Raw genomic sequence first — 19,375 nt, forward strand, 5'->3', positions numbered from 1 at the left:
GCCCAGGTAGCTTCCTGTTAAAGAAAAGCATTTAAAAATCCAGAAAAAAAAATTATGTGCATATGAGCATTGATTCTCTTTCTACCTTCACATAGATGTGCTTTATTTTTAACCATGGGCTTGCCCATTGAAGTGGTGGCATGAGACATCTTGGTTGCATTGTCTTTAACATTAAAAGAACAATTCTGAAACACTACTTTGCAAGAAATCCTTAATGCATGTTCGTTTTCACATGTTCTTTGTCTTTTTCAATTTCCTGTTGCATATTGCCTTATTGTTCTTTTACTAATTCTTTCAGAATAAACATTGAAACGTAGCTTTATGAAGCCCCAGCCTAACTACGTGACATGTATACTCTGCAGTTTGTACATTTATAAACACAGAGCTTTTCATCATGCTCAGCCTCTCTAAATTATCTCTGCCTAAAGTGAAAAAGTGGTATCGTTACCAACTGCTGCTGACTCCCTGAGCCACAAGTCGGCAGCCTGGATGTGGTTTCATCCTGTGATAATGGTTAAGGGTGACTGGTGCCACAGATAAAAGTAAGCTGTTACGGCCATGTGGCTAAAAAGCAAAGGGGCATGGATAAGTGGGTGGCTCGAAATCTTGCATTCATTTTTTTTTTTCATCACCATTTCCGTCTCCAGTTACAACATCCACGGTCTGGGTTCTAGACATTTCCGCTTAAATAGGTGTCCTCTTCTTATGAAATAACAGACAGGAAAGCTAATTCAAACCAATTGCGTAGATGTAACAAACTTAGCAGAGCCGTCCCTCTGAAGATGTCTAAAACATGAAGCTCCCAAAGCAATTAAACTGGGGAAGTGTCTTTTATCCTGGCAGACCCAGCTTACATACAGCTATTAAATATGCACTTATTATTAACTTTTATTTACCTTGCACCTTTCTCCAAAGTAAGAAAGAGTTAGGTAATGAACTCTGCACTGATTTGCCCATTTACACTACTGCAGGGTATCCTTACTGTACCACTTCAGGAGAAGTACTTTGATTGGCTACTGCAACAGGAGTGGGAATTCAAACCAGGAATCTTCAGATGAAACGGAATGGCCCTGACTAGTGGACTGCCTGCTGTCCGTGTGGTAGGCAGTCTGTTATTGTATCAAAACCCACTTAGTTCCAGCATAAATCACTGCCAGGCAGCGTCCAACAGGTTTTCTAACAGACCAGGTGTAGCAATGAAACCCGCAGCATTCCTGTAATTAAGATAAAACAACAACTGTGGCAGCAGGCAAACGTGACAATGGCACGTGCACAAGCAGGACACGATGTGGACGGCACAGTGGCACAGTGAGTAGCACTGCTGCCTCGCAGAGCCTGGGTAATGCGAGAGGATGTGGGTTTGATCCCCCCTCAGTCTATGTGGAGTTTACATGTTCTCCCTGTGTGTGTGGGTTTCCTCTGGGTGCTCTGGTTTCCTCCCCCAATCCAAAGACATGCTGTTTAGGTTCCCCCATAGTGTGTGAGTGTCAGAGAGAGTCTGTTCCACTGATGTATGGATGAGTGACCCACTGTAAGTAGTGTATCTAGCAGTGCAAGTCACCTTTGGCTTTGGTGGATAAGGTGTGTGGGCTGATAACACTACATAGTATCCATTGTAAGTCGCCTTGGAGAAAAGTATCTGCTAAGTGAATAAATGTAAGTGAATTGAATAATTGACAAACTGCCGCGATGGATTCAATTAATCGATCTATAAATGACTTCTGACGTCCGCACGTTGGAAAAGTGAAACTGTCCACGGTGCTGAAAAAGAACCATAATATTTCTGCTTCGAAATCTTAAATAAAACTTCGTTTACATAAAAAAAAAAACAAACTGTGTGTGATTGGGGAACAACAAAGGATTTTTAATGTCACTGTGTGTTTATGCCCGTTATCACCGATGCCCAGTCAGTAGTTCCAGGACATCATGATTTCCAAAGAATCAAGTCGTAATCATTATGTAGCGGGGATTCATTGTAGAGAAACTCTGTCCGTCTTCCACGGCTTTACATCAAGTACTGTGTTTTCTCTGTTTCTTGTCCGTGTACCATACCGTCCTCATCACTAAATATTTCTCAGCTCGCCAGCGCAAGAGAATGAGCAGAGCAGACCCACAGCGAACCCACAGCGGACTGCGTGTCCACGTCGCCCTGTAGAGAGTGTGCCGCGGCTGTCTGGACGATGGGCTCAAGGGGAACCAAACTCCGTCTGAACTACACGAAACCTTGGCCTTGTGCTTCGCACTGAGCGTGCTTTGAGTGCTGATCACAGCGACATAACCGTCTGGTCATGACTGGAGCTGGGGAGCAAACCGAGCCCAGACGGTTCTGCTCCAGTCGCTCCCGACCCCCCGTCCTCCTACCCACGCTTCACCGCCGACCCACTTTGGGAGACCACGGCGTGGTGCAACAGCTCATTTCTCCCAGAGACCGGGAGAAACGCCCGCTGTCAGGCGGCATATAAACTGAAGATTCGAATTACTGTAGAGTCAAAGTCAAATGAAGCGCTTGATGAGAGACGGAGCGGGAGGGGCGTCAGGCTCCGTCCACGGCTCGTGCCGGCTGGTCGCATCAGAAGGGTGGGCGGTTACCTTTAACCACACATCTCACTCCGACTCTGAGTCCGAAAAAAACACACACGATCCAAGTGATGCAGCAGAGCGCGCAGCGGCTCGCCGCCGGCCCGGTGTGCGTACGGTCTAGGCCCCGCGGCACGGTGGCTAACGGCACATGCCGGGAAAAAGCGCCAAAACCGCGCGTCCTTAGCCAGTGATCGAGTGGCGCCTGTACGCGGCAACACGGGTATAAAACAAACACGCATGTGTTGGCGTAACGACGAACAGCGTGTTGTTGGAGAGCAAGACTGGAGCGTGCGTGTCTGTTTCGGCGTGAGTGTGTGTGTGTGTGTGTGTGTGTGCGCGTGCGCCTGTGACTGTGTGTGCGCGTGTGCCTGCGTGCCGCCCACGGGCCGCGCACGCCGGGGATCAGTAACACCGAATGAAAGCCCCCGGCCGCGAAGACCCTGCAGCTGGAGGTGTGTAACATTCACAGTAAGTTAGTAAGTCGTGTGCGTCCACCGCGCGCGCGCGCGCTAATGAACGCCCCGGGGACTGTCACAGTGTGTGTGTGTGACCGCTCGCCCATCCTCGGGCTCCGCAGGTGACTGAGGCTGCCTTCCTCCGCCGCGGCACCACGATCCCATCATAACCGTATGATATCGCTCGCGGTGACAAAAAAGATCAAAATGCAGCGCCTTCTCTCTGCCACACATCCAGCTTAACCCTTTCATTCAACATTCGCACAGCGCCCATGTTTTCACAGGTATGCAATGAAAACAGTAAGGCTGTGTGACACGGTAGGACATCATGCATGACTACGGAGGTTTGGTACATGCCAGTGTTAATACTAATGTTTTAGTGTTAAACGAAACAGTTCAAGATGGAATGGTTACACCTCCACCCCCACCACCCGACCCCCACCTCTGTACACATAATTAAAAAACACACAGCATCTCTCTCAAATCAGTGCCGCCACGAATAATCGCAGATGACACCGGTATTAACCTTACCTTGATGGTTTTCAAGGTTTTCCTCCGGTATGTACATGTTTTTGCTTTCATTTACCATAAATGTGGTCCAGCTTATCCGTTGGTAAATGAAGGAAAAGGTTGTAAAAGGAAGAAGGGAAGGGGGGAAAAAATAAAGAAAGGAGGGGGAGAAAATCAAAGAAAAAAAATAATAAAATGAACAGCGGAAATCTTGAGATATCCCTCTTGGCGTTTTCAGTTAATATTACCTGATCCCCATTATGGAGTTAAAAAAGAGAAAGAGACATTCGCTGGAACCACCTAATAAAACGGAGCAGCGCATCCCTCGGTACATCCGGGCCCTACCTAAGAAACATGATACCAGCACCACTTGCTGCTAGCAGTAATCACAGTGGTACCGAAGCGCCTCCGATTTGGGCTCGAACGGCTCTACTGGAAACCTTCAGAAGGACAGAAATCGGGGCGCCGGCGCCGCAGAACCAGGAGGAGAAGACAGATGCTGTCGGCTCAAGAAAATATAAAGATTATATATTATATATTCCAGAACTGCTCTCAATGGGTTAAATCTTCCTTTATAAATGATCCCACCAGCGGTGTCCAAAAAGGGGCGAATTCTCGTCGTGCCTCATGGGGAGATCCAGATCGTGGCAATTCCACACCAGAAGAGCGAGTGAGTGGGGGCTTCTCGGCGGATGGAGGAGCGCGGAGGCTCGTCTCTCTGCAGTGATACTTGTCTGCTGGAGGAGAGGGTGGGTGGCTGGGTGGGTGGAGGAGGGAGAGGGGCTGACGACCGAGCCCCCTCCCCTGTAGACTCCCTGACTCCTTCCAGATGTTACTGCGCTACGAAATGCGATATAAACGCTCGGCGGTTTGCAGCCCCGCCGTCTCCAGCGCGCGCAGGAAAAGGAGAGGTGCTCGCGCCGAGCGCTCCATTCCTTCGCCCATTGGCAGCCGGGGAAGAAGAAGGAGGAGGAGGAGGAGGAGGAGGAGGCCACACAACTAAGACGTGAACCTGTCCTGGATGATCGTCTCGCTTCTCCTTTCCACAGCACACCGCGCTCGAACGTCCCTCGAGTCACATCCCCGGCCGGACCAACAGGAAAACTCTCAACTTTTCTCCCCTTATTCGGAAACTCATAACGTAAGGAAAACGAAGAAACTTCATTCTCCACGAAAGAAGAGCAACATGTCTAAACCATAGTTTTGCCTAAATGTGGCAGATGTCTGTTATAAAGTAGGATCTTGACAGGTTCCGAAACTAAACGTACCATGAGATATGACCCCTTGTGTAAGGCTCATGTCAGTGGAACCAGAAAAAAAGGCAGACTTCTCAAATAACGCACTTCCTTACTTGAAAGGTGCCAACGTCCGACTTTTCTTGACGGACACGTGCGCTTCACGTAAGCGCTCACCTACGGTGTGATTGAAGAGGTGTGTGTGCACTTCATTCTCAAATAACACACTCCTTTCCCTCGTGCATGATCTGTGCGTGTTCCAATCTTTCACTCTTGACTTGTGTTTTCTTTATATGTCTTATCTCCCATTTTCCTTTTTCTTTTCTACTTCCCATAACCCTGTAGAACAGCTAATGCAGTCCAGTATGTGGAGGCACTGCTCTTTAATGTTTTCATAGGAAAGATCAAATTGCCCTTAAAAATGGTACCTTTAGCAGCATGGTCATGGATGGGTTCCTTTTTATATATAAGGGCAGGTTATCGTTATGTTGTTCTATATGAATTTTCCCTCCTATAGGTGTAGTATCCACACACATCTTCAGAACCGCTTGTCCCATATGGGGTCACGGGGAACCGGAGCCTACCCGGCAACACAGGGCGTAAGGCCGGAGGGGGAGGGGACACATTTTGCATTTCTAGGTCCCCTTTGTCTCTTGCATGCATGGAAGCCTCTCCGTGCCTAATGTGGCTTTCTCACCCGGGTTGTGTTTCTGCATCTGTTTACCCTCTGCGGTCATACCCTCACTTTGGTCCTCCATTTGCTGATCCTCTTCGACGCTCTGAGCCACTCCAGTCCCTCCACCAAACACATGGTTCTCAAAACACTGGCACCCAAACACTTAAGGGGGGGACTTACTGCATCTCTAAACTCTGTGGATAATGTCACCAAAATAAGACATAATCTAAGACGCCAGTTAAAAATGTTTATAAAGTTGCTCATGCTTGTCTTCAGTGACTCAGTGAAATCACAAGTTTGTTTGTAGCTGCGGTTAGATATTCTCGAGGAATGTACGTCCCAGAAATTGAATAGTGCATTAATTTCCTTCACTGGACTGCCTTCTTTCGTTTTTGTTTTTCTTTCTCTGTTTAAACTTTCTGTAGTCCCAAGGATGTAATCACAGTATAATTTATGAACTATAAACACACACACATATATACATTTGTGTATAGACAGTGTATACGAATAAGTTACCTACATAAATATATAATGTGATGAAATATACAGATAATATTTACAGATTTAGAGCAATACTTATATTTCATGGATTTGGTTGATTTAAAGAGGAACTGTAATGAAACATTTAAGTCCTGGACCACAATTTAAACAGCAGTGCTCTCTAAAACATTTAACAAAACATACAAGATGTATGTAAGAGTAATGCCTAGTGCTGTTTGCACAAGTCTTGCACATGTGCACTTTTTGTAGTCTGTGTATGGTAACTCTGTTGTTTTATGTACTGTAGCACCATAGTCCTGGAGGAACATTGTTTCGTTTCACTGTATACTGTACCAACTGTAAATGGTTGAAATGACAATGAAGCCTAAAGCCTCTCTTGACTCTTGAAGATTTGTATAACTCAGTGCCACTGGAAAAGCTAATGTTAACTGCATCATAACGTTAACATGTTTTGGAAGGTTTGGCCACCTTTTTGGAAATTTTAAGAAACTGCCACATTAGAACATTGTAGCCTTTTGCCATTGTAATCTATTGAACTGCACCTGTATATATTTTCCAATATACCGATTCTGTCTGTTGCGATCCACTTCTTTTATGCTGTTGTTAAAAACAAAACAGGAAAAACTACAAAGACCGTGAGATATTGATGCCCGGGAGCTCTCATTAGTGCATCACAAAAGCAACTGAGGTTATGTGTTTGGTGTTCAAAGTACTCAAAGATATTCCTCTACCTGCTCAGAGGAATCCATCAGATGTTATCCCTCCATCGGAAATGTAGAAATTACATGTGCAGCAGTGTTAACCTTATAAATTTGTTGTGCCCACTCAACATAGTAAAGTATTACCATGCTCTGAGACACAAAATCAAAAATCATAAGCAGTTCAGGGTAACTGCAGTCCATCACCCTGTCACACAGAATCCCTGTCACCAATAATTTGCCTTATTATTCTGTGCGCTGCAGTCCAGAAAGAAGTAGAGTTGAACGTCTCACCTCATATCCACAAAAAGTGCTTCAAATCAAGTGCTTTGTTTTCCAGTAAAACAAGAGTATACAATTTGAAAAGTCAGAATAGTCACGGCCTCTTCAGAATGATCACACTTTATGTGTTGTGACCAAAATAAGAATTTTTTGCTCCTAAAGCTTTAAAACAGGAAAGCGCCTCTACAGTCTACTACCATACATGTCAGACAAGTTCAGATGTTCTGATTCCATTTCAACAGAATATATATTTCTATATTATCAGGCAAGTTTTAATACCAACACTGAAAAGTCCATGTTTAAAGGCTCTTTTTTATAGTTATTTTGATAAAGTGTCCCTTGAGGTGACCTGAGGGACCTTGGCCTGGGAAAGTTAAAGCTAAATTATTAGCTAACTTAAAAGAACGCACATTTCCAAAAAGTGCAATAATCAGTTGTTTTAGGAAGTTTTCAGAAACGTTTTAGAACAGTCATTGCTAGAAATGCAAAAAAAAAAAAAAAAAAAAAAAAAAAAAAAAAAAAAAAAAAAACCCATCCATTTCAAGAAGGCCAGATTAAGGCATGTTGCCCGGTTCAAATTCGGCTCGGCGTGGAACGACTCGACTGAAGAAGATAGTGCTGCCCTCTTTAGCCCAAAATCAAGTATTGCAAGATCCTAACAGAATAATGGGTTTTACACAAATCTTACCCACATTAAAGTTCTGCAAGAGCAACGGAACAGCCATTCCATTCCAAGGACAGCAACGACACTCTGCCATTTCTGATTTCAGTCCTGACTGTGTTTTAATGGGAAATACTTCAGGAAGTGAAATATTGGAACTGAGTACCAGTAAAATAACGTCTGGTCTAGTAGAGACTGCTTGGGGAACAAATAATAAAATCGTTTACAAACATGTTTTAACGAGGACACGTGCTATGAGGAAGTCCCTTCCTTCGGGTACGTTTCTATCGATTGCCATTCGAACTCCCTCATCTGTATCTCTGACATCGACTGACGGTCCTGTATCGTTCGGCTGCGCGCGGCTAGTAATGCCTGGATTATTGATAATCACTCAAAGGAAACATGGCTCCTCTCGAAGGAACAGGTTGCAATGCATACCACAACAATAGTTAGTCAGTAACGTAAAGAGTTCAGTTCGTGCATATTCTCCTGGCTTCCCCGATTTTTTGCGCTTTAGTTTAGAAGGGTGCGGGAGTGACAGGTTCGTTACGGCTCTGCCGGGTCTTTGTGAGTGTTAGTTATCCGTCCGTCGCGTTGACGTTGTTGTCGTGGAGAGACGGCAGGACGATGACCGCCAGCACGAGCGGCACTGGCCCCGCGCTCCTGGCTAAAGGCCTGGACATCAGCCTGGCCGCTTTGCAGAGACAAGACCCCTACATCAACAACATCGTAGACGTGGCCAGTCAGGTGGCGCTCTACACCTTCAGTAATAAAGCAAATGAGTGGGTAAGCGGCAGGAGGACTCGAGGAGCGTGGCGCGCGCAGTAGTAAACACGAAGAGACACCGGCGTTGGCGTTTCCAGCTTTTTCTTTGCTACTCTTAAGTTACGTATCGCTTCATTGCCACGTGTTTAAGGGTGTTTTTTTTTAAAGGACTAGGGCATGTCAGTTAGCACCAGCACAATGTGACCCTCTTCCCAGTTTCTGTAATTTAATTAATCATGCACTTCCATGAAAATTACCTTGCTTTAGATTATTATATTTAAATAAAACAATTCATCATGCCCTGAGACATTTTAATATAAATAGACTTACTGTACCTGTGCTGGATTAGGTTATTTTGGCGTTCTAAATTTCCCCCCTCCCCCCCCCCCAGTCTTCAGGGCTGCAGTGTGTCATCTGTCTGGAGCGCCATAAAGTTTATACTATCTAGTGTAACAGCGAAGAGATCTTGCCAGTTGTCTCACACACCAAGAAAATGGACTTCCCTTGTAGCCTTTTATTAACTTGAGAACATTCATCACGAGACAACATGTAGAAGGAAAACACTTCAGTGTTTGCCCTTTCATTGAGGCAGAGTGGCGTAGTGACGCTGTCCATGACCATGTCGGACTTGTCTTTAAACTAAGTAACCGGAGCATGATGCTGTTTTTGTTTTTTGTTTTACAGGAGAAGACAGATGTGGAAGGAACCCTCTTTGTGTACACCAGGTACACAGGGCTAGGGAAAGCATATTTTTGTTACCAGCTGGAAGTTGTGAGCTTGTCCTCGATGTGGTTTTGTGAAGCCTCCTTAGCTAGTGTTACCCCATAGTGACCACTCCATCAATAGCCTATTTACCAGTCACAACAAAGAACCAATGGGCTGACTTCAGGTGAAAGTAAAGCACTACGCTTGACTATTTTCCAATTTCTGGAAGTTCTATGGCTTTCACATGTTCTAAACGTGTATGATGTACATACAGACCTCAAGAACTGAGTCGACACTGACACATCAGTGTGCAATATTTTTATACATTAAATATAACTGTCCAGTGTTTTTGTGACTTTTTTTATTAAAATTACTCTTCCTAAATGAAATATTTCATTCCTGAAAGATGCAGTAATGACCATTTATTTTTTTAAAATATACAGTGAAATTACCCTTATGCAACCATTATTTAGTTGACATAGTGTTACATTCTGTTATTAGCTACATATTATTTATTATTTTACTGGCGCAGTGGAGGATAAGTGCCTTGCTCAAGAGAACAGCAGTCAGAGCAAGTATTTAAACCCAGGTCTTAAGATTGCCAAGTAACATATTTTAACACTACACCAGCCACTGCATCTGCAAGCAGCAGATGTATACGTTTGAATGCTGGTTGTGTGTTTGACTTCTTTCTTGCTTTAGACTGGCCTCACCCAGACATGGTTTTACCATTATGAATCGTCTGAGCATGGACAACCAAACAGAACCAATCACGAAGGAACTAGATTTTCAGCTGCAAGACCCCTTTCTGCTCTACAGGAATGCCCGATGTAAGTGCCTGCTTTGAAATTACTACGGCTTCCCTCAAGGTCATGTCTGTGTGTATGTGTACAAATGTTGTATAACATTTAAATGCTAATATTTTGGAACAGTAATCCCTTTGACACAGTACTTTTAATACAGTAATTCTTTTGACCTTTCATAGGTGAAGCCGAAAGAGAATCATATGGAACAAATAAGCAAAGTCCACTTTTTACAACAGGGTTAAAATTCCTTGGTAGCTCCTGAGTCCCTAATTTAATCGTTTAATTTAAACTGAACGGTCCTAGAGAGCGCCTTGAGAGAGGAGCAGACTGTTCCTGCACTTAAGGGTGCACGTCTCCTTTTATGGTGCAGAGGTATTTCAGTGGCTGCAGGCCCCAGTTTGAGTGTGTCTGTGCTGGTTTGCTCTGAGTGTTCTGCCAGCACTAGGGGACCCATCCAGTCAAGTCAGATAAGATAAAATATCCCTTGGGTAGCAGCACAAGTAAGCAAATGTGTAGTTATTAACACAAACACCAACCCATTCATGCAAACAGAGGAGTTTCTTTGGGTTTTAGTGGTACATGAAACCCCCATGAGTCTCCTCTGTACTAAATCACTTGAAGAATCTTAGTGCCTTGCTATCATGAGTTCACATCATAGTCACAGAGAAGCTCTGTTTTCTCACACAAAAAGGTGGAAGTTCCATGATTTAACAAGGTGTACTCAGTGCTTTATACTATTTGCATTGAAAAGATGTCCAGAGAAATGGGGCTTTGAAGTTTCTTTTGACTTTTTTCTTTTAAGAGTTACTATTGCCTGGAATGGTTAACTCAATACATTTAAATTTAAGGGATGTTATGTTGAATGGAAAAATTAGAATATTAGCATATTGTGTTCTTCTGTTCATAGACTGGGTTATTAATCATTTATCTTGACTAATGAATTCAACATATAAACCAGAGACTATAGTTTTGTGTGGTTTTACACAGAAGTGTTTAGTACTGTTCAGAAATCAAGAGCTGTGTCTTAAGTAGCATCTCATTCATGTCCAGAAAAGATGATGGCAAACAAAAGCCTGAATTTCCCATGGGTCAATCAGCACATTATAAATATACATTCAACTAAACTGGCATTTTTACACTGGAAACTTTTCCAGAAGATTAGGTCATCTTTCCCTCAAACGAGCAAAGCTGGAGCCACACTGGGGAGTTTAAAATAGCTCTAGGCTGACAGCTCACAGACGGTACTCAGTGACGCTAACACAAGCGCTTACCTCCGGGCCGAACGTATTTGCAGTCTAGATGGGTCTCAGAAATGAGCTTCCCTTTGAACTTCAGCTCAGGCTCCTCCTCCAGGCGCTCATGCCTCTGTCTGCGGCGGAACAGCCCCCTGAACATTGTCTCCCAAAGTCGGGGGGTAAGGTGGTAACGCTTGCTTTCCCCACAATAAAAAAGACGATGCTTTGCAAAGAGCCAAAAAGAAAGGGAAAAAAAAAAAAAACAACTTCTACCCTCCTGCTGCCCCTTGTCACCTGCGGCTTCACAAGGTTGGTCGGATGCTCCTTTTTCCTAGTGTGTTGTGCTGGAGGTCCTTTCTGATGCTGAGTGCACTGCTTTAGGGCTTCAAGAATGATCAGTAAAGTTTAGCTGCTCCGAGTCTCACTTCTTGTTGCCCGCTCTGGAAGATAAGCATTCTGTGCTCGGTGATCTTTTCATAGTCCACTTTTTTTGTTGCTCCGTCCGTTCTATCCCCTCTTATCTTCCTCCCCTCTCTTTTTTTGAGTTGTTATCTTTGTGAGAGTCCAGTGGAGGTTAGGAGAAGTGTTCAGTGCGACTGTCAGCATGGCTCTTAGCTCAGTCACGCAGAGTATTTGCCTCCAGTTTGCAACCACCCCCTACAACCCCCGCCCTCTTTCCTTCTCTCTCTCTGGACTGCAAGGCTGCTTCTCCCACAGCTCCGCTGTTCCCCATTTCCTCTAGCCTTCCCCTTTTCCTCTAAAACCATTGGTCTTATCCTAAGATAAGCCTGTAACTTTTACATTGACACAAAAGTGATTAGAAATTTGTCACGATATACACTCTAGAAGGGGGGTGCGGTGGCGCAGTGGGTTGGACCGCAGTCCTGCTCTCCGGTGGGTCTGGGGTTCAAGTCCCGCTTGGGGTACCTTGCGACGGACTGGCGTCCCGTCCTGGGTGTGTCCCCTCCCCCTCCGGCCTTACGCCCTGTGTTACCGGGTAGGCTCCGGTTCCCCGTGACCCCGTGAGGGACAAGCGGTTCTGAAAATGTGTGTGTGTGTGTGTGTGTGCACTCTAGAACTGCCTTCCCCATGCAAGTCAGAGAGATTAGAAGCAACAAACTTTTTTTGCTGTTAATTCAAAATAAACTTGAATAAAAAGTATTAAACTAACTTATGTCGTTACGTGCTTTTTGTGTATTGATCCATTTTGTTTTCCTTTGTTTATAAAGGAGACTTTAGCTGCAGATTTCATTAAACATTGTTGTGGTCTTGAAGGCAGAATTTTATTTTCATGGCCTTGTTTTCCCAGAAATAATAGCCAAAATATGCCATCTATGAGAACCTATGCGTACATTTGGGAACTTAAGGTTGTCATGGAAAACAGATCAACTGTTACTTTTTTGGCATCATAGGTCCCATGGCACTTCATTTTCAGACAGTTTTTCCCAGCTATATTTTTTTCTACTTTATTTAGGATCCGATGAGGATTTAGCTGAAAAATAAATCCTAACCGAAATAACTTAGTCATTCTCTGCTGTGTGCTGTGTACATTTAAACTGACACAGCCACTGCTATTTGCGCATCCAGACTTCCCATGATGATGAATGCCATTACATGGAAAGTAGCCGTTGGTTAGAGGTTGTGTGTGTCATAGTCTGTTGGGCACTGTGGGTCCAATACATATTTGGTCCACCCATGCACCTGATTTAATCAATTTTAAACCAAAGTAGTTAACTTGCTTTTACAATTGGATGGTGGTGGTGTACATTGTTGACACTATTGTCTACAGAACTGCTACAGGATAACAGTTTGCATGGACCCTGTGCTCTGGGGTTTAACTGGATACTTGCTAGGTCCATCCCAACCTTGCTTGGTACCATGGAAGCATGTATTGCACAGATCCTCCTCAGTAGTTATGAAGGCTATGAGGAAGGATCTCTAGATTGTTTTAAAACTAACCAGCACACATTAATTTAATAGCTCTTTCCCTTCTTTCATCATTCTGTCTTCTGGTTTATTTCATCAAAGTAATAAAATATTCATGTTGACTTAAAATGGTTATGTTTAGATATCGTTTAAAAAAAAATTAACCCCCTAGGAAATTGTTTTAATTTATCTTGCAAAATTCAATAACATTTAATCCCTTTCCCCACAGTGTCTATCTACGGAATCTGGTTCTATGACAAGGAGGACTGCCAGCGCATAGCAGAGCTCATGAAGAAGTATGTGTACCGTAGACTACATTGCTATATGCTACTAGACTGCAATGTTCAGCACAACTTGCATGTCTTAGAGCAGCTTACAGCTAGCTTTGAATTTATAACCCTGGTAGTAGGGTAACTTCCCAACGCACAGCCCATTGCTAAATACCTCTCACCCAAGGCCCAACCACTGCTGTGAACCTGCAAGTGGCCATTGCATTGCTGCTTTCTCTGAGGGCCATATACACATCGGTCTCACATCAGCACTTTTTGCTCTCACAGTACTGTAGGTTCTTTTAAAGATACAGAAAAGGAAACCCACACACATATACACATATACAGCCTCTATGGGAACATCACATTGCAAATGGATCATATTAATATCAGCTAGTGTCCATCTTAGTAACACTGTAGAACTTTGGTTCTGGCAACATACTTGTACTGTAATTGTTTTCTCTTACAGACTGGAATATTTACAGTATTGGAATATTTATTTAAGGCTGCTGCAATAAGCTTTCCCCAGCTAGTATATTTCTTGCTCAGTGGTTAAAGGCAACTCTCATTAGCATTTCTCTACTGCCCTTTCCTCCCCCCGCTTCATATTTTCCTAGTCTGACGAGGCAGGAACAGCACCTCGCCCAGCAGGGTGGACAAACACCTCCAGGAGCTGTTCCAGCCAGCGATGGCAAAGCAGTCGATATTCTACAGATGCTGACTAAAGCCCGTGATGAGTATGACAAGGTGTGGGTGCCTGTGCACATGGTTGCCACTGGGTGGCACTGAAGGATGGCTCCACTAGTCGAAAATAAGGCACTGGTCTTGAGGCAAACCTGGATAAGGTCAAATCATATGTAGCATACAAATAAACTCTTAGCTGAGCTAGCAGAAAAGAAGTCTTAAAATATTTTTATTCCATGTTTTATTTCTTGAAATGTCGTTACTCTTATTATCCTTAATTTGTTTGCTTTTAATATTGCTGAAACTGTGGTATCTGAAATAAGTTACTGTGACTTTGCATAGTTAAGGATTTAGCTCCCGATAAGGTAAATGTATCTCGTTTAAGGGTACAATATGGCCTGACCTGGAACGTGAATCGGCCGCCTTCAGAGTACGGTGCTCTTTTTTTTTTTTTTTTTTTGTGGCTGCTTTCTCCCTGTCATCCACTACTTCTGCCTTTCTGGCCCTTCACACCCTGTGTGGTCCTTCAGGCTAAGCCTGGCTCAGAGCCAAAGGAAATAGCCAGTGGGAGTATGATCCATGACAACCCTAACCTGATCAAGCCCATCCCTGTCAAACCCCTGGAAAGGCAAGCACCTGTTCACCAGCAGCCCCATCAGGTACTTCTGTCCTGCTCTCACACACCCTGCACACTCAACTCACATTCCATTCATCACATACACCACACATTCAATAAATTAAGGAGGCAACTTCACATTCTCCTCAGATTTAAGTATACTGCTTTAATCCCTTGGTGGAGTCTGTGGGGACAATAGGAGTATTTTAGCTTCATGTGGCTCATTAGTCATGCCAAGTTGGGTTCATCTTCTGAAGAGATTGGAATGGCAGGCTAGCTTCAGGCTCTTCTGTGTCATACCCATACTACAGCTTCAGAGAGACACTAAAGGTCTCTGTACTTTTGGGAGATTTTTTGTCCTTGTTGAGATCCTGCACAAATACATAACCTTTTGAGAATGGTGATTTATGGTGCCTTATGTGCTTATTCCCGAGAAAATCAGCAATCACGCTGTGCATAGCCCGAGCAAGCAGCACCTACATTCAAGATATGCAGGAAAAGATGTTATACCCCGTGCGTATTTTCCAACGGCTGTACAGAAGGACCCAGTCCAACCACCAACCTGAAGTCACAGAGAACAACACCCAGCATAGCCAACATACATCTTCGTGCCCTGAAACCAAGACGCTTAACTGACCTAGCCCACCCACCAAACCGAAACTAATCCCGCCAACAAAGACCAAACCAACAAACCAGATCTAACCTACCAAATAACCAAACCAAGCCTAACCCACAAATACAAACACCAAACCACACCCACCAACAAAACACCAAAAGCAAGCCTAACCCAACAAACCACCCATCCAGCCAATCCACTAACAATAACCAACCAACAAACCACACCCAACAAAGCCAAACCTACAGACCAAGTCACAACCACCAACAGAAACCAACCAAGCCTACTCCCACCACCACAAAAATTAACCCTCAAACCAAACAGACCAAGTCTAACACATCAACTCAGCACCATCAACCCATACCACTAGCAAAACCAAGCCTAACAACCCACCATTGAACCACACCCACCAACAAAACCAAACCAACAAACCACATCTGATCCATCACCAAAAAAAAAACCAAACCAAGGCTAACCACCAACCAAACCCAACAAAGCCAAATCAACCAACTAAGCCTAACTCACCAACCACACTAACAAACCACACCAACTGGGTACCAACATCAGTATTTCATTGAGGTTATCAAGTGGGCAGTTCCTTTATTGATATCCAATAAAGCAGAGTGCATAACTTTTTACTGCTCTAGTCTCTGTTATTCAGGATAGAAGTGACTGGCAGCCTCTTTATCTCTTTTCTCCACAGGACAGTGACATGAAGCCCAAGCAGCTCTCCTTAGCAGCTCTTTTTGGTAGCCAGTCTGGATCGGATCTCCTTTCCTCTCAGACAGGTTTGGGAGTCAAAGGGAGTGGAGGACGACCTTCAGTGGCCCGCTCCCTGTCATATGAGGAGTCTGCCCAGCAGGGCGGGATGAACCCAGCACCTGCTGCCCTCCCAGAGCCTTGCTTGGCAATCCAGAAGCTGATGGTGGCCCCTCCTGGGCGGGTTGGGGGAGACTTGCTACAGCCTGTGTCTGAGTCTCCCGAGAACCGCCTGAGTGAGAATGACGGGGCACCACAGGCCCACCAGTGTCATAGCAGAAACCCGCTCCAGAGACTATTCCCAGACTCCACCACCACCTGTTGTTCCCATCCTGTAACACTTCCTGTACCTGGACCCACCCCTGCTACTTCTCAGCCTCCTCCTCTCCTGCCCAGCCTCCGGCCAGCCCAGCCTGACCTAACCCAGTCTGACCTGGCACAGCCAGTGTTCTTCAGTCCTGGCAAGCCGTCCCAGGTTTCCCCCCAAGAGCTTCTCCAGCGGCTGCAGTTGGTGCAGCAGGAGCAGAACCTGAGTACAGACCCCCCTCGGCCTGCTCTTGCACCACGCTTCCAGGAGCTACCCACCTGGCCTGACAAGGCTCCCACCTCTGGACTTCACAGATCAAACTTGCTGTTTCAGGTAATGCAGCTGGTAGAAGAATAACACCCATGAGACTGCAGCATGCAACCTTTTAGCCTCTTGATCATAAAACCTTTAAATTCACTTGGTTAAAGTTATTTGTGATATCTTTCCAATAGTGTAAGAGTATTTGCTCCCCCAGGTGATCTCCCCCCAGCGCATTCCTGCCACTGTTGCTCCTAGCCTGCTGCTCTCACCCATGGTATTCACGCAGACCAAGTCAACCAAGGGGGGGCCAGAAACATGCTTCCCTTCAGCTTCCTTACTCACTCCAAGGGTCACAGAAGAGCAGAGGGTTCTAACCAGAAGCCAGCTCCAGGCCACGCTCCTGCATCTCATACAGGTGAGTATGTGTCTGGTCGGCAAAGCAAGGCAGGGAGGGGGTAACAGACAAAATTTGTTTATGAAATAGTGTCTTGAGCACTGCTCTTTACCATTTGTCTCGATAACAGAGGCTGATATTGAAGACATGTTAAATATCCCCAAAGTTCATAATTTTACACACACAGCTGTTTGTTATATCGTAGTAGTTGACTTCGCTCAAATAATGTCAATGCTCAGATACAGACACTTAATCTATAGCCAAATGTATACACACACACACACACACACACACACACACACACACACACACACACATATTTTCTGAACCGCTTGTCCCATACGGGGTCGCGGGGAACCGGAGCCTGCCCGGCAACACAGGGCGTAAGGCCGGAGGGGGAGGGGACACACCCAGGACGGGACGCCAGTCTGTCGCAAGGCACCCCAAGCGGGACTCGAACCCCAGACCCACCGGAGAGCAGGACCCGGTCCAACCCACTGCGCCCCCTAGCCAAATGTAAACATCCTAAATTACTGAACATTGAGACAAGCTTGCTCTGGTTTGGCCTTGTACTTTATTTAACTGTATCGTATTCATTGTGAAAGGGTAAAGCACTTGTTGTCTACCTAGCTCATTTCTCAAGTTTAAATTTTCTGATGTGCAGACAGCTGAAATGAGTACTTCCCAAACTAAATGCTAGACTTAAACTTCTGAAAACTAAAAGACCTCATTATGTCAAGAGAGATTTGGAGTTGGTGGAAGGAGAGTGAGTGTAAAATGTAGCCAACACATTTAAAGACTACATTAACCAATAGAGCTAGAGTGGCTTGTTCTGAACAATGACCCCAACTTCTTATTCATGAGTGCATAGTGCAGTAAAACAATGATTGATCTTTGATGCAAATGAATTGGTCTTGTGATAAACTACTTACGGAAATGTTTAAAATTAGTCAAACTAATGACTGAAACTTGTTCTTGTACCGATTTTCAGAATGATGCTGCCTTCCTGGATACCATCTACGAAGCGTACGTGTCCTCCATCACCAAAGACAGCACAGCAAAAAACTTCTAAATCTGGGGAATGGAAGAACAGACACGAGTACAATCATTTTTAAATCAGTTTACTCTCTTATCTTAGAAAAAGCTTTTTCATGTGTATCCGTACGCACGTGGACTATTGTACCTTTGTATTTTAGAGCGGGGTTTTATAAGTTTTTTTTTTTTTTTTTTTTTTTTTTTTTTAAACGGATGATGGTTTTTACTGAAAGAATAAATGAAAATGCAGTTCCCAAGATTAATAATCCATAATCATAAAACTGGCAAGTGTAGCCAACAGTCGCATTTAAACAAATGATGGCAAGGCTCAAATTTTCACTGATGCCTTGTAGAATATTTTCCATTTGGTTCACTTTTCAAATTTTAACAAGACCAGTATGATTTAGAGCATGGCTACTATTTTTCACCACACACTTGTATTTTGGTCACCTCTCTAATTATACTCCAGCTTTAGGGATCCATTATGGATCTTCCATGATGTTTAGGACAGTTTGTATTAATAATCGTATCAACTAAAATTTCCTTTTGTGTCACCTACAGTAAGAGAATAACCACTGCTGCCCTTCAAAAACTGGCTGTTGTGTTGAACTTGGTTCTCTGTATTAATAGGCAATTAATATTATAAGGCAACGTTATGGAATTTTACAATTCAGATCACATCTTTAAGGTCTGATTCTTAACTGTCCCTTTGACTACATGTCAAAATATGACACAGTGGTAGGCAGGTTCATGGTTTGAAATTGATTCTGCCCTTGTGGAGATGTACCATGGCAAGTGCTCCTGTTTCCAGTCTCACAAGTATAGCAGAAAGTGGATGCCTTTGCTATGGAAAACACTGAGCCTATAGAAACATGGGTTTGTGTACAGTGCACGCTATCTTAGAAACAAAACCACTCTTTGCTGGCTACTGGCTGCTCTCTGTGCAATTCCATTTCCACATATTTTTCCATCTGACAAATTAATGATTAAGAAAATATATTTTAAAAGAATGAATGAAATAGAGAACATATTTTTGTACTGTGCTGTTTGGTTGCAATGTGTTGTACAGGAAACCAGAAATCCAGCATGGTCTCTCACTCTAACTTCTTAGTTATATCTTATGTCCATTTTGTATCTCTTGTAAGGAGTAGAACATTAAAATTGAAGGAAAGCATTTATTTTCTTTTTTGGATAATTAGTTTGGTCTGAAAATGTGTGTATGTGTGTAGTTTGGTCTGTCTTAATACCATAATACTTGGTTTAATCACTACAGTAGTTCAAGTAGCCAAACTGCCATATTAGAATCATGTTTCTTGTTTGTTTATACTATTAATATATATTGTTAATGTGTATTTCCATTAGTTTATTTATGGACTGTCTTTTAAAACTAGCATCAAGT

The 19,375-nt window shown here is 43.9% G+C and overlaps 2 protein-coding genes across 6 annotated transcripts in view; one reads left to right on the forward strand and one right to left on the reverse strand.

Moving 5' to 3' along the window:
* The window catches only part of cacna1c (calcium channel, voltage-dependent, L type, alpha 1C subunit), a 184,721-nt gene extending 173,333 nt beyond the window's left edge, over positions 1-11,388 (reverse strand). For 3 of the 4 annotated variants that reach the window (XM_029247298.1, XM_018729988.2, XM_018729987.2), the window contains exon 1: positions 3,567-4,629. In XM_029247298.1, coding sequence (XP_029103131.1) covers positions 3,567-3,624 — 58 coding nt within the window. In that variant the 5' untranslated portion in view covers positions 3,625-4,629. Of the gene's footprint in view, positions 1-3,566; positions 4,630-11,145 lie in introns of those variants that run through there. The other variant, XM_029247299.1, reaches the window with a different exon arrangement.
* Positions 7,953-19,142, forward strand: dcp1b (decapping mRNA 1B). 2 transcript variants are annotated; one of them, XM_018729769.2, is made up of 9 exons: positions 7,953-8,384; positions 9,048-9,088; positions 9,771-9,898; positions 13,265-13,331; positions 13,922-14,051; positions 14,519-14,647; positions 15,924-16,619; positions 16,762-16,962; positions 17,933-19,142. In XM_018729769.2, exons 1-9 carry the CDS (start codon positions 8,226-8,228, stop codon positions 18,011-18,013), a joined length of 1,632 nt encoding a protein of 543 aa, XP_018585285.1. In that variant the 5' UTR covers positions 7,953-8,225; the 3' UTR covers positions 18,014-19,142. The 2 variants fall into 2 exon arrangements, with proteins under 2 accessions (XP_018585285.1, XP_018585286.1); XM_018729770.2 differs by having other exon boundaries at positions 16,834-16,962.
* The last annotated feature ends 233 nt before the right edge of the window (positions 19,143-19,375 follow it).

This window comes from Scleropages formosus, chromosome 21 (genome assembly GCF_900964775.1).
Source record: "Scleropages formosus chromosome 21, fSclFor1.1, whole genome shotgun sequence".
Lineage (NCBI taxonomy): Eukaryota > Metazoa > Chordata > Actinopteri > Osteoglossiformes > Osteoglossidae > Scleropages > Scleropages formosus.